The sequence below is a fragment of the Haliotis rufescens genome, unplaced genomic scaffold (genome assembly GCF_023055435.1).
Source record: "Haliotis rufescens isolate VD_foot unplaced genomic scaffold, xgHalRufe1.0.p SCAF_7, whole genome shotgun sequence".
In the NCBI taxonomy this organism is placed as follows: domain Eukaryota; kingdom Metazoa; phylum Mollusca; class Gastropoda; order Lepetellida; family Haliotidae; genus Haliotis; species Haliotis rufescens.
The window spans coordinates 1,424,071-1,438,754 of record NW_025964361.1 but is presented as its reverse complement, the minus strand read 5'-3'; the positions used below and the strand labels follow the sequence as shown (position 1 = coordinate 1,438,754).

General features: G+C 38.4%; 1 protein-coding gene and 1 long non-coding RNA gene across 2 annotated transcripts; one reads left to right on the top strand and one right to left on the bottom strand.

Moving 5' to 3' along the window:
• Window positions 1-7,027: 7,027 nt before the first annotated feature.
• Window positions 7,028-8,918, bottom strand: LOC124139683. The gene is made up of 2 exons (XR_006861806.2): window positions 8,257-8,918; window positions 7,028-7,512 (listed from the first exon to the last, which is right to left on the bottom strand). It is a non-coding gene; the product is annotated as an uncharacterized LOC124139683 (long non-coding RNA).
• A 1,916-nt stretch (window positions 8,919-10,834) lies between these two features.
• Window positions 10,835-11,308, top strand: LOC124139660 (5-hydroxytryptamine receptor 3C-like). The gene has a single exon (XM_046506921.2). It carries the CDS (start codon window positions 10,835-10,837, stop codon window positions 11,306-11,308), a length of 474 nt encoding a protein of 157 aa, XP_046362877.2.
• Window positions 11,309-14,684: the final 3,376 nt, after the last annotated feature.

Below are 14,684 nucleotides of genomic sequence, written 5' to 3'. Positions count from 1 at the left end.
AAACCCAATTTCACCTCCCCTCACCTACTCAGTATATGTGACCTACAGATCTGCAATGCGTGGATCCTTGAGTTCATGAAGGAGTGTGAAGCTCACCATCCACAGCTGATTCAATAAGCCTCGAGTACATCAATGGAGTCTTCTGTCTTTGGCAGATTGATGGACATGTTTTCCGTGCGTTTGTCTGTTACAATACTGAGAATAATAATAATGTGTTTAACAAGTTGTTTGCTCATTGCCTGACAAAGACAGTATATATTCATTTAGTTATGTAAGATGTTAGATGCTGTATTAAAATTGACAGTCCTTCCGTCCATGTGTCCCCCGTCCGTGCAAGATGTCATTTGTGAGGCAGAACTTGAAACATGTGCATCATTTCTTCACCAGGCTTGGCACACAGCTAGGTCTAGTGGTGAACTGTTACTTTTGATTTTTTGGATTTAAAACAAATCAAGTTTCCACGGCAACATCTTTGACTTGGACTGTAAATGCACAGCAGATCTTGAAAACAGTACAAAGTGTCTTCACCAAACTTTGCACATAGATATGTCTAGTGTTGAAGTGGTTCCTCTTGTAACATGGCTGTTGTAATGAAATTAACAGAACTAGCTGACGTATCCACAAGTATTTACTATTGCAGGGGATATCAATGATTTTTGTCCTCTTGTTATGCACTTAATTCTTTGATGGGTGTTTTGTATGCAATTTTCAATTTGAATAAAGTTATAAAACCTCACTGCTGATAAGTTATTCTTTATACTTTTTTGTCTAGTGTCTAGTGGTATTGGTTTGCAGGGAGAGCGGAAGGTTAGATTAGATCCTCGGCCACTCAATTGGCAAAAGAAAGGCGAACAAAATCCCAATAAATATCCGAGCATCCTGAAACATGTCACATGAAGTCTACTTGACGAGGGTTCAAGGTCACCCAAGGAAGCCTTATCATGAACGTGGGACATCCTTGTGCATTTGCATGATCTACGTCTTTCCTTTCCATCGGACAAAGGAGAACTGTGTCTTGTCCAATCTTCCCACATTGCTATTTCTGAGATGATGCTCCAAATCTACACTCCCTCAATTGTCTTGCACCTGAAGACTGACATTTCCAATGCATCTCCCCATCTAGTTGCGTGTCCACAGAAACTGTTCTTGTCTTGACGACATATTACTGAGTAGGAAAAGTGTGACTGACTTAATCCCACTGTCAACAATATTTCAGTCTTTTCACGCCGCTTGATAATAATCAAATCCTGATCAGTGTCACGTGTCGACTTCCAAATTGAAACAAGAAGTTAACCCAAGATAACGCTTGACTCCAAAAGCATCAAAATATAGTAACTTCAACACCATTGCTTTCATTACATTCCGTAATACATTCCTGACAACTAATTCTTGTTAAAACAAAAATATTATGGACTTCTATTGAATCTCACAGAAACAATGTAATACAATTACAACTTGGTAACCGTTGAGTGTCTGAATGAGGCACAGTGTGCGTTCTTTTGTGTTGGAAACGGGCAGAACAGTCGGTGCTTTCTCAAAGGTATCCTGTCCTCACTTGGCAAGTGAATGAGTCACAGGTCAAATCATAGAAGGAAAGCCTCCGATCACCCTCGTCTCTCACTTAAATAGGAACAGCCAGTCTTCTGGAAAATACTGCCTCGTCAGGAATAGTGGAGTCCTTCAACAAATGTCCACAAGGCAGTAGACAAGATCCTCACGGCGGAGCTCTTTATACCGGGAGGGTAACGAAGGTGTCAAGCTCTGGGCAGAGTTTGGACCATACACAACCAAGGGAGGTCATTCTAAATCAAGGTTACTACCATTTCTCACATTATATGAGCACCTCAATCAATTTGCCACCTACTATCATCAGAAATAGAGTTACCATATACACGGACATCAGTAATAAGAGATATTTTGTTTTCGCAACAGCTTGTAAATCTGTGTGAAGCATTGATGTAGGACTCTGAAATATGATGTTTAAATGATATGATTCAGTTGAAAGAGTACTAGCATTCTATATTAAACGCAATTCAATATTGGTTATTCCAAGATGTTGGGGTAACAACATGTTTTATCCTCGTTTAGAAGATGCCAGAAGCATATCTATTTCCCCCCCAAAATGGCATTAAAGTTTAGAATCTTCCACTTGTTTAGCACACTATGTTATGCAGACTGAACTACATATTACTGCACTACTACCTATTTGTTTAGACTAATGTGTAAATTCTGTAGCTTTGAAATATAGTAATTTGACCCCATTATACGACAATTACCATATTACAACTTTACAAAAATAATCAACTCATGAGAAAACATGTATTTGTTTGCGTCTGTAAATTTTGTAAAAATCAATCTGTAGGTTGTAACACTCTGGGCCATGTGACCTGATTATAAAATACACTTGATTGACTGAATCATATCTGCAGTAAGTCAACATCCTAGATTTGATACAATAAAGTTTTGATCACAGTTTCAAAAGTATTTTAATGAGTCCTTTATGATGAATGACATATGTTATTATTACTGAACATGACTATTGTCACTAATGTAGCCCTCCTTAAGAAAATTTGGCTGAAAAGGTGACATTTTGATAAAAACATATTTGGTAACATGATTTTATTTCCCTTCTCGGTATGGCGACCCTTGAAATCTGGTGGTAAGTGTCATGATATAATATTATTGTTAACATGGTCATATAACATGAGCACCGCATGTCATGAAGTGTCGACGTCACTTGTGATTTACGTCACTTCCGTGGGGTAGAGAACGCGCCACATTGAACGCCTGTACAGTGTCATGGACATAAAAAGACATTGTTACAAGCCAGTGTCGTCCTGAATCTTGACCCACACAGAAAGTACCAGGATTTCCAGATAAAACATTCTTGGAAATGGGAATTAGTTAATGTAAACTAACATTCACTACTCTATAGGGCCCGTAAGTCTCGCGAAGCGCTACTTCCGGTGCCAGCATTTCCGGTGACATGCCTATACTCGTGAACTAGTTCTGCTTTCGAAATGCGCGACCGCAAAAGCTAACTCTGTAGACGGTACCAAGTAAACTACCACGCTTGGTTGTCACCGCTGTTGACAGTCGTAAAAGTTTACTTATTTCAGAATAATATGATCGGTTATTTGTCATTGCTGTTAGGTTTATCGGTTCCTGACTGACATCTGACAACCATGGGACCGTTCGTAAAGGTATGTGTTCTTTCCTTTACCTTTAAAATAATTTTGACAACCAGTGTGGTACTATCGTTCAGACTTGTATTTATAGTCTCAGCGGACAGTGTTTTATGATTACTGAGGATGTGTTACATGTTTCTGTGATGTAATATTATTTATGAAGATGTAACTACTAATAGGTAGGCCACTTTACCCAACTTACAACAGTATTCTGATATCTGACAGCATGAGCAGTGTCAAGGAAGCCGTGCCTTGACAGTTTGAATAGGCATTAAATTAGGCAAGATTTGGAGGATGAAATTTGGAAAATCTATGCTATGAATATATTTGTAAACGTGAAATTTATTTTAGTATATTGTATTAATTTATTTTGTTATTAATAATAGTACTCAATAACCCAGTCATGTGTTTGGAACTTAAAATTTAATATGCACTATATTTGGTCATATTAATATAGTAAATAATTTTCCATTAAGAAATTTGTTACTTTTGAGAAGAAACTTATTTTTAAATATTTTTTTATGAAGGAGACAAGAGGGTTTTTATGCAATGTAGAAAGCCTGTGCATAAATTAGTTTGTATATTAAATGTGAATAGATATAATAATGCAGATGTACTACTTGCTCTTTGGTAGTTTGCACTATAAGTTAACTCTCATCTACATGTACTGGATGACTGTATGGAAGTGCGGATGTCAGAAATTAACAAGAAAGACTCAAAAGACCCCCAAAAAGAAAAGAAAAGAAAAGATAATAATTAAAAAAATGTGGTTTTTTTAAATAATTAAAAGTTGAGAGAAAATGAATGATCTCCTCTACTTTGGATGAATGACAGTCATTACTGCATGCCAAATAGATTTTCTTAGCCCTGCCTGTAAATATATTGATCCCAAAAATTATTATCCAAATTAAATTAAATAAAGTTCTTCTCATCAACATGCACCAAAAAAGAATGTATGGGAAAATAAACATAAAAACTAATAGTGTCACAAATCACTCAACAGTTAATCAAATAACCATGAAGGCAAGTCAATACATTATATTGATTACTATAATCTAGTATTTGAAATAAATATATCAAACCCTAACCTGTAAAACACACATGCCCCTTAATTTTGAATTACATTTGAATATGCATTATCATGGTTATAATAAAAGTATGTAAGTCAAATTGTTTTATTTTACTCACATATTTCAATGAAAGACCTCTTAGTCTCAGATGGTTTCAGGTTTGTGCAACAAGTACAAGTAAATACTGTTAGTATTCCATATGAATATTCATAGTGATATACCTATTTTTAAAATTGTGTAAACATTATTTGTTAAGTCCGGTGATGAATAGAACTGGTGTTGGACAATGGTAATTTTACACTGTGTATGTACTTGATGTCTAGCTCTATGTTGTTGCAGAACATGAATGGGTTTTTTCTTGGTCATACAGGAGTGAATTTCTGCTGTACAGCAACCAAAAGATGAAGCAGCATCCAGCACACAGCAACTTCAAGTCAGAAGTGGCCAAAATGCAAGACAAATACACTGAATTATGGAGGCGATCACCAATGACATGTCCTACATTAAGAAAGATACTTACTCATATATGAAGTGTAATGTTATTCTGAGGGAAGAAATAAAAGTGTTACACCTTGTCAGCAATATAATTGTTTTGACACTGCAGACTTTGATTGATAGCAGGGGCAAGATTAAAAGATTAATTGTGATGAACGGTAGGGTTTTTTAAATTAATATTTCTGGTTGTGAGGCTCAATTGAACCAAGTAAAAAAATTGCTACAAGTCCAAAACATTAATTCATTCACCTTATCACTCAATCAACACTGTGGAACACAAATTTAGTGCAACCATATTGACTTGATGCAGAGATAGAAACAATTGCACCTATTTTTCATATATTTGTGTATTTCAAATATTCTGCCAAAAAATCCAAGTCAAACAAATGAGGTAACTGACATTTCACATTTTCCGCTATCCATTTGGACCAATCTGTTTTAAGATCTGGTCAAGAAATGTCAATGTTTATTGGCTATTGTTCTATGAATCAGTGTAATTTGTATGCTGGACCCTAAAACAGCGATGCAAAAAACAAGACATGTTGATATTTCAACGAAGAATTAATTTCACAAAGCAACAACTGCTATGCCATTGGTTAAGTTAAATTTTCATTGGTAAGCATCTGTTGTATTCTTTTGGAAACTTTTGACCCATAAACTGGAAATCTATTATCACACATTCCATGTGCATTGTTATGATATTATATTCAATACCAATTCAGTATCATGGCTGATACCAGAAATATGGCGAAACCGCATTATCAGTGGTTCATATCAAGCTCCTCACAGCGATAGTACGTTCCCGGAGCTCTCTATACTACCGAGAGTGTAACGAAGGTGTCACGCGCTGGGAAGGAGCTTGTGGTTCATATTGGGAAAGGGAGGTCACTCTAATTTCAAACGGGAGCTATCTCCGTTGTTTTCGTATTTGCGAGAAATGGCGTCACCCACGCTGCACGTTGTTGGTCCAGCTATTAAATGCCCAGCTTATTAAAACGTAAGGTAATTAAATGTTTGAATGCATTATATATTTATGTTTCCATCAGTACATCTTCTAAGATTGGTTTAGTGGTGATAACCATTTTCCAAAATGTGGGCCCACATTTTTCCCGTCATCTATGGTGATCGAAACAAGTGGGCCCACATTTGTATTTCGCCTAGCTTCGTGAGGTTGTTTCGTTAGTTCTGATAATCAATCCCTAAATGTTGGCAGACGTTCTTCCGTCATATTGATTGCAACAGGAGGGACCACATTTATTAATCGCGAAATTCTACTTAAATATTGATAATCATTTTCTCAAATGTGGGCCCACATTGTTCCCGTCATATATGGTGATCGAAACAAGTGGGCCCACATTTGTATATCGCCTAGTGGGTAGACGTTCTTCCGTCATAGTGATTGCAAAAGGAGGGACCACATTAAAAAAATCGCTAGCTTCATTAGCTTTGCTTACTTATAACCATTTTCTAAAATGTGGGCCCACATTGTTCCCGTCTTATAGTGATCGAAACAGGTGGGCCCACATTTTTAAATCGCTGGGTTTCTTAAGGTTGACGAAGTCATTTAGGCTATTGGGCTCACGTTTGTCATTATGTGACATTTTATATTATTCATATTTTGTAATATTGATGGGAAATATCTTTATAAATCATTTCGTGTGACATTAATTCCATAAAAGGCACAAAAGTCTTTGAAGTTTGAATAACTGCGTCATAGCTGACCACACTAGTTTTACAAAAATAGCTACCAAGCAAGAAACATAAATCTACTTCAAATTAAAATTACAGAGGCAATACCACTCATTCTACCTTTTCCAGTATAACACATCAATCTAATCATAAGTATTGGTGGCGATATAAGCCTGAACATATGTCTACACTTGAATTGATCTCGGACATGATACAAGCCTCAGACGTTTCCGAGAACTTGTTCCATAAAAGGAATAACTCATGAATATTAATAACCCCACGACCTAGTTTGGCGATGTTCGTAGAAGTGAGTTCTGCTGTATTGCCATCTTATTTGTACATTTTAATCCAATTATATTTTAAAAAGACAAATTATGAGTTCGTTATGCGGGTTTGTTTACGTAGTATATATTCTCAACAACAAGTGCGTTTAGTTTCGAATGTGGGCCCACCTCGAACATTCGATTAGGCAAACGGAGTTAGCTCCCTTCTCGAACCACCGATAATGCGGTTTCGCCAGAAATATTAAAAAACCTTTTTTTGTATGGCATTATCCCAGACAAAAAACAATAAATAAGCTTCAGATCTATTCAGTAATTTTATTCCAAGGTCATGAGTATTAAACATTCATGGCAAATATTCCAAAATGCCAAGCCTGAACAAATAAATGTGCCAGCATGCACTGTTACTGGTGTCAGTATCTAGATTCACACTGGACTTTATGAGAGAGTCCCAAGATGTTCTGCAACACCATGTTGATGACAAGTAGGTCCTGTTCCAGCAAGTGTCCAGTGTATATGGTGTATTCTGATGGTCACAGACATCATTTACAGAACCAGTACTTCAGATAGAACTTTAATATGTTTACACCTGTATACACAACAAGAGTTGTTCTTTCATAGGCAATGCAATGCTTGACCACAAAATATTCCAAGAAATATGTTATAGTCCGAGATGCTCTTGAGGTGCAGTTATGTTTGGCATCAAGGTAATTCTGGTGATCCATATGCATCTACTCGTGAGTCAGATGAGGAAATCTTTCTCCCCTCAAACATGGAAATATGGCCCAACTGCAAAAGATAAATAACACTTATGAGATCATATAATATATACTTCTAAAATACCAACCATTTCTTACAATGCCCACATCAAGATATAATTAATAAATTAAGCATGTACATAGTACCTTCAACTGAATATGATAAACAAATGCTAAATGGGGTTGTAATGATCAAGTCTATTCACATCATACAGAATACATTTAAGTGAGGTCACTTTTCAGAGATCTTAAAAACAAACAACGCAAGGATTTCATCATCATTATTTACAAATTAGATTAATATTTTTTTTATATGAATAAAACCTGATTTTACAGTGCACATAACATTATCATCGTGATGTTGGCACATATCCTTATTTATTAACACAGGCACCCCCATAAGTCTCCTTGCACAACATTAAGTATTGACAAAATTTGCATTGCCAACATGCACATGATAGGTCTTCTTAAAATATGACTATAGTTTGTGTAATCTCCCCTGGACATGCTGGACCTACACATATAATTCTGTGACGTTCCTTATCAGAGCTGAACATTTATTATTGGAAAAGGCTCAGGATAGATGTAATGGAAATTTGCTATAACATTGTATGGTGCACAAACCGAGAGCATATTGCAAATACCTTCAGAACGAATGTTTTATGCTCATTTTTCAACGCCATCACCATTGTACGTGTGATGATGAACCAAGAACCGATCAGTATTGCCTTATCAACACTGACAATTAAACTTATCAGAAGTGTGCAAAAGTTACCTCAATATTTATGAATGGGTAGCGGCCAGTTTGACATCGACCATAGGACGTCTTGACAACACTGCAACTGCTTTGACAAGCCAACACTTGCTATTCATGTTCCCCATCTCGAGTGTTTTAATGACTGTGACAGTGTCATGTTTTTCTAAGTTACACCTGCGTGTTCCAAATATGATTCGCCGGGCCCTGTCCGACGTGACACTGCTGTCGCCATTGCCGCGAGACGACGTTTGTCACCGGATGTAATAAATAACGTTAGGTCTCGCGTTGTCCCGTGACCTACTTACACCCCCTATAACGTGTCAGACATGCCGTCAGGAATGCTATGACGTCAACCTGGATTACAATGACATCATGCAATGGATGACATCATACTTCCTTGTTAGCAGAGTGTGATGAAAACGTTGCTCTGATAAGTTTTGATCAAACTTCATATTTATTTAACGTAATATCCATTTTGAAAAGCCTAATGGCACATTATTTAAATTTGTGTTTGAGAAAAATAAAAATTCTTATCAAGAAACGCATTCATACATCGAGAAAGTTCGAAAGATTCCCGTGATCCAAACCCTTTCAACATTGTTTTTGTTACCAATCAGATTGCAGCGCCCACTCCAGTTGATTTTAATATTTGATATACAAGGTGATTTATGAATTATTTGGGAAAGGGTTCATTTAGGGATGATATGTTCGTAATATCAATCCACTCCTTACATGTATCTTCTGAAAAAGGCGAATAAACAGGGCCAAACAGTATAATTATTGTAATATCTTTGTGACAAACCAAAAGACGTTAAAAGATGGTACTTGTTGTTACCGTGTCTTGCGCTCGGCATTAAGGGGCTAAAACAAGGACTGGTCGGCTCGGAGTCAGTATACTGTGTCTGAGTGGGGTATTCATGTTAAAATGCGGCATGGTATCTCAGTGTGCTAGCACTATAAATCGACATCAGTCCGGACTAGTACAAGCAGCCACACACACACACACACACACACACACACACACACTCACTCACTCACACACACACACACACAAACACAAACGTGCATGCATGTCGCTATATAAGTGCAACAATCCTGGACGCGACGTTAAACCCAATTTCACCTCACCTCATCTTTGTGACAATTTGATTTTATCTTGTTTTGTTTGTTGTTTAACCCGCTTGATGCCGAAGTTATGTTTGTCCCTCTGGCATCCAGGTGTTAACGCCGTGATAAATGTGTTGTTTGTTTGTTGTTTAATGCCGCACTCAGCAATATTCCAGCTATATGACGGCGGTCTGTAAATAATCGAGTCTGGACCAGACAATCCAGTAACTGACATCATGAGCAATACGATGACATGCATCAACCTAACAGTGTGCCTGGACACCCAATCCCGTTAGTCGTTTCTTACCGCACGCACAATCGCCTGTTGCGACAAAATACTCCCTACTTTCCCTTTCCATTAGCATGAATCATGATTGAATGTCATCCTTGCCAACTGGCGCAGTGCGGCCTCCTCTGCCAGTTATCACAAATACACAAAACACTGACATCGACTGTGTTGTGGATGTCCTCTGTTTATACTGGTGGTAATTTAGCAGTGTTGATCTTCTGAATCCATTAACATCTTTCATTGTTGACACAGCTCTCTATCATGCATTTCATTGCATTAACATTCACTCACACGACCTTGCGGCACTACTTTGTCATTTATAAAACTCTTTAAACATTCACAAATACAAATACATGTGAACGTAGGCATTTAGATTAAGTGCAGCAACCAGATGCTTAGTATAACTAGTACCGCACTCAGAGAGAAACTTGAACTTGTCAGAAACAGCTGTGTTGCAACACACCCAGGATGCTGGTCTATGTAATGTTGGTTATTTCCATGGTACCGTTTGTTGTGCCACAGAACACAACGAGCAGGTTAAAACACCAGATGTTTCGAGACTCCCTCCTTCGTGGATACCCAAAAGACATGCCGCCATTACCCTCAGAAGATCCATACTTGGTCAGTGTGAACTTTTCCTTCTTTCTACATTATGTCCAGGGCCTTGACGTCGCTAGTCAAGTCCTCACTGTCTTTGGTACGCTGATTTTCAGATGGTATGACCCACTTCTTGTTTGGAACAGTTCATCACATGAGAATCCTACTTATCTCCAATTACAGTCAAGTGAAATATGGACGCCGCGATTACTGTTTTCCAACAATGCTGGCTCTCCACTAGAAACAAGGAATGCCTACATATTTGCCCTTGGAGATGGTTATGTTACCATGTCAATCACTGACCTGTTCCACACTCAATGTTTCATCGATGTCACACGTTATCCATTCGACCAGCAGCAGTGTAACATCATCCTTATTGCATTAGGTCATTACAGTTTCCAGGCCTTCAATGTTGACTCCAACCCTTTTACTACCACCTTGGGTAAGAGCGTCGAGTGGAAGGTAGATAACGTTTCCTCGGCTGTAGAAAAACAGGTAAATTTTCATAGCATTAAAGAAGTTGCGAGAATTATTTTTAGACTGTCACGTGAGTACACGTTTTATCTTCTGACTGTCATCACACCCGTGTCTCTGTTGTCCCTGATGAACGCCTGTGCCTTCCTTCTGCCTGCCGAGTCGGGAGAGAAGATATCATACCTCATCTCAATCCTCGTCACGTATGCTGTGTTCCTTAATTTTACCATTGAAGTGTTGCCAAAGTCGGGAATTCCGTCTCGCCTCGCCATTTATCTGATTCTGGTGTTCTGCCAAAGCTGTGCCGCCATCTTGTCAACACTCTGCCTCCTCAACATGTATCATGAAGCAGACGAGAAGAATCTGTCCATCACTGGGGCGACACCTGTTGGGACAACGTCTACAAGGGATGGTGGATCTGGTCTCGAAATGCAGGGCTCAAAGGGCTCAAAGGGCTCCAAGGTGTCCCCGACTGAATCGGACGACAACATGACCAAAGTCCCGAAGCTAAGAGGGAAGAAATGGATCAAATCACTTGACAGAAAACTCTTCATGGTGTTCCTTGCAATTGCTCTGCTGTCCGTCATTATTCTGTTCGTGTAATCTTTATTGTGACATTTCACTTCAAGAAAACTTTGACTGTTATGATAGATATCACTCGCCCTATACTATAAAGGAAAGGCAAATAGTTCTCACGAGTGGTTGAAATTGCTATTGTCTGTAATACCACGTTAATGTTCTCGTTGCGGGCACCAGTGGCAGAATCATCTAGGGCATGATTGGAACCGCCTAAAATCATGGTTTCGAATCCAAGATCCGCCCTAATTATGTTTCAAGGTTTGTTAGCGCCATTCCCGTGCTCGTGAGTGTCATCAGTGGAAAACTCCTATAGCTTAGAGCTCCATCACCTTGGTCTCCCCTATCACGTGAAACTGACACGCCGTGTTAAAACATTTTCTGAAATATCATAAACATGATACAAGAGGCGTTAATCCAAAGTCACTCACTCACTCTGTCACTAGCCACTCGATGTTGGTCAGCATGTTTTCAGTAGTTCATGTATGAAAAGTTTAAATGCCCCCTTTTCCTGTCACGTGTGTGCGTATTTATTCTTAGCATAAAATGTGAAACCTAGAGAATATCCAGTCTCGATTAACCGCCGAGACAGATTGGATTGGGCGTAAAGGCATACTAGTGCTGAACAATATATGGATGGAACACTAAAAAGCAGTGATGACAGTTGGGGTTTGTGAAAAGGGTAAGCATGTCTTGTCCTACCAGTAGCACCCGCCTCTCACACAATTGGTATAAAAAAGTAAGCCTTGATTGACGCTGCACAGCAGTACTCCTGACATGCGACGGCGGCCTGAAAACAAGCCAGACAATCAAGAGGTGGACCACAAAATCCAGTGACATGACAGCGCGTTTACTGAAAGCGATATGTAATTTTTTTTATATTTCTGCTGTGTACAAGAGAAAAATTATATGTTTGTTGTGACGACAATATGGGGTAGTTTTAGCGTTTCAATTTAACACCGAAACATTTCCTTTGTAGTTGACTCAGCATTATTTAGCTTAACTCGAGGACTCCATCAACAGAAATATCGACTCAGTTCAAGTAAATTCATAAAGCCACGCGAGAAACCAGCATGAATTTACAGGAACCCAGTTTACAAACATACAGATTTCACTTGGTGGGATCATTAAGACACGAACACAAGTACTGGGTAGTTATTATTGTGAGTGTTCTTGAACAGATTTGTCTTGTGCCATATGTTCCAATGTTTTTCAGGTAAACAATTGACTTGCCTTTGCATGTGTTTGTGACAGATGCTACCGATGTGGCAGGATACGCTCACCTTTTCGCGGACACCTGGTACCATCACTATTCGCTAGAGATTCATAAACACATGCTCATGATACAATCGGAATCGTACAATCGACTCTGCTGGTGGCGGAAATTTCTCGTGAATATGGAATGGGTTTTATGGCTTTTAATTTTAAATGATTTACAATGTATTTAATATATACTCAGCGCCAAAAGAAAGGCGAATGTCATACATGTTGGTTAACGTACATATTTCCCTATATGTTCTATGGTTCACGTTTCTTTTGGTGGAGAGTATATGTAATAACTACTGATCAATACTATTCTGTAGTCATTGAGTTCATAAAAGGGATAGACTAACATTTAGTCTCGGAAATCTTATATTACACAATATCCTTCTTGACTCTAAAAATAAAAATAAAATTCCCTATGCTGATTTCAGAATAGAATGGAGCTAGCTTGAGCTGGCTTGACTTGCTTTTGTATGCATTTCTAGATATATTCTTTTCATAAAATAAATATATTTCATGGTCATGGTGCAGGACTATAAAAGGGAGTGAAACACGTTGGAGCTGGGTTTTTTAGCGAGTACATCAGTGAAGACGTCTGTCTGTGGCACTTTGTTAAGATACGTTTTTCGTGTGTTACCAATAACATTAGTAATATGATTATGTGAATTGTGTTTGGGGGCAGGACATGCTTACCTTTCACGATCACCTGGTGTCATCACTAATTCATTAATTCATATAATTCCCACCGGTATCATGCCTTTTAACGTTGGATAATCGAGACTGGTTATTCTCTGGCATTGACGTGTTTTACATATAACATTTGTGTGCCCATTGCAGGATAATGGATGTATGTGTTTGTCTCTTTATTTCAAATGCTAAATACAAATGCACTGAACGCTTTGATTGATTTTTTAATAAAATTACAAATAGTCGCACCTGATCTTCTGTATGCGTCCTCCTTTTCTAAGGACCCAGGAATCTATGTTTGTCGTAAGAGGAGGCTTTGTGGATGTGGTGGTCAATTTGTTTGTTTGTTTAACGCCGCAATATTCCAGCAACATGACGGCAGTCTGTAAATAATCGAGTCTGGACCAGACAATCCAGTGATGAGCATCGATCCATGCAATTGGGATCGATGACATGCATCAACCAACCAGCGAGCCTGACCACCCGATCCTGTTAGTCGCCTCGCGCGACAAGCACAGTCGCCTTTTATGGCAAGCATGGGTTGCTGAAGACCAATTCTACCCGGGATCTTCACGGGTACAATGTGAGTGATAAAACGAAGCTAAGATGTCATATAAATGCATGGTATAAATTGTCAGCTTCTATGACAAAACAAATGTTGTATTTATTTATTTACATGACACATGTTCATTGAAAGGCATAATGAGATTGAATGAAAGGTTGCTATATACAATATTAAGCTGTACATTCACATGATAAATATAAACAAGCACCACGACACTGCCCCTCACCAGGCACATGTACAGTGAGATGAAATCATTAGAACTGAAGTAAGGAAAGTCGAGCTTAATTTGTTGTTTAATTATGTCTGTGTAATGTGCGAGGACATAACAATCTGAATGCAATGTTTTTGTTACTTTAAAGAACACCATTATGGTAAAAATCATGCATGTAAAGTATTTTATTGAGACAAACAACTTGTTTATAAATCTAACGCTCATGACGTGACCTGAACCGCATTGTAGAATTACATGTTCCACAGAAAGGTTTTAAGCTTTGGGGAAAAAGTCAAAAATTAATTGATAGGTCAACCGAAAGTCGACTGACAACTCGCAATGTCAGAAGCTGACTTACTCCTGAAGTCCTGGTGAGCTGACAATGTTGGTTACTAATACAAAATATTGCAAAAACGATAAATTCTCTTTTCCGTTTGTAGCCAATCTGTGTAGCCTTCCAAAGATAATTTTGCGAACATGATGATTATTTATTTTCAAATAACCTCTTTAAGATTTCCATATACGGATCCATGCTAACATCATATCTTCAAAATGATTTCACTCAACTGCGTAAAGCCACCTCAAGCCCAAGGTTATTGCCTTCATTGCCCCCCCCCCCCCCCCCCCCCCCCCCCCCCCCAAAAAAAACCCAACTCCACTCCGCTAAGAGGAAACGG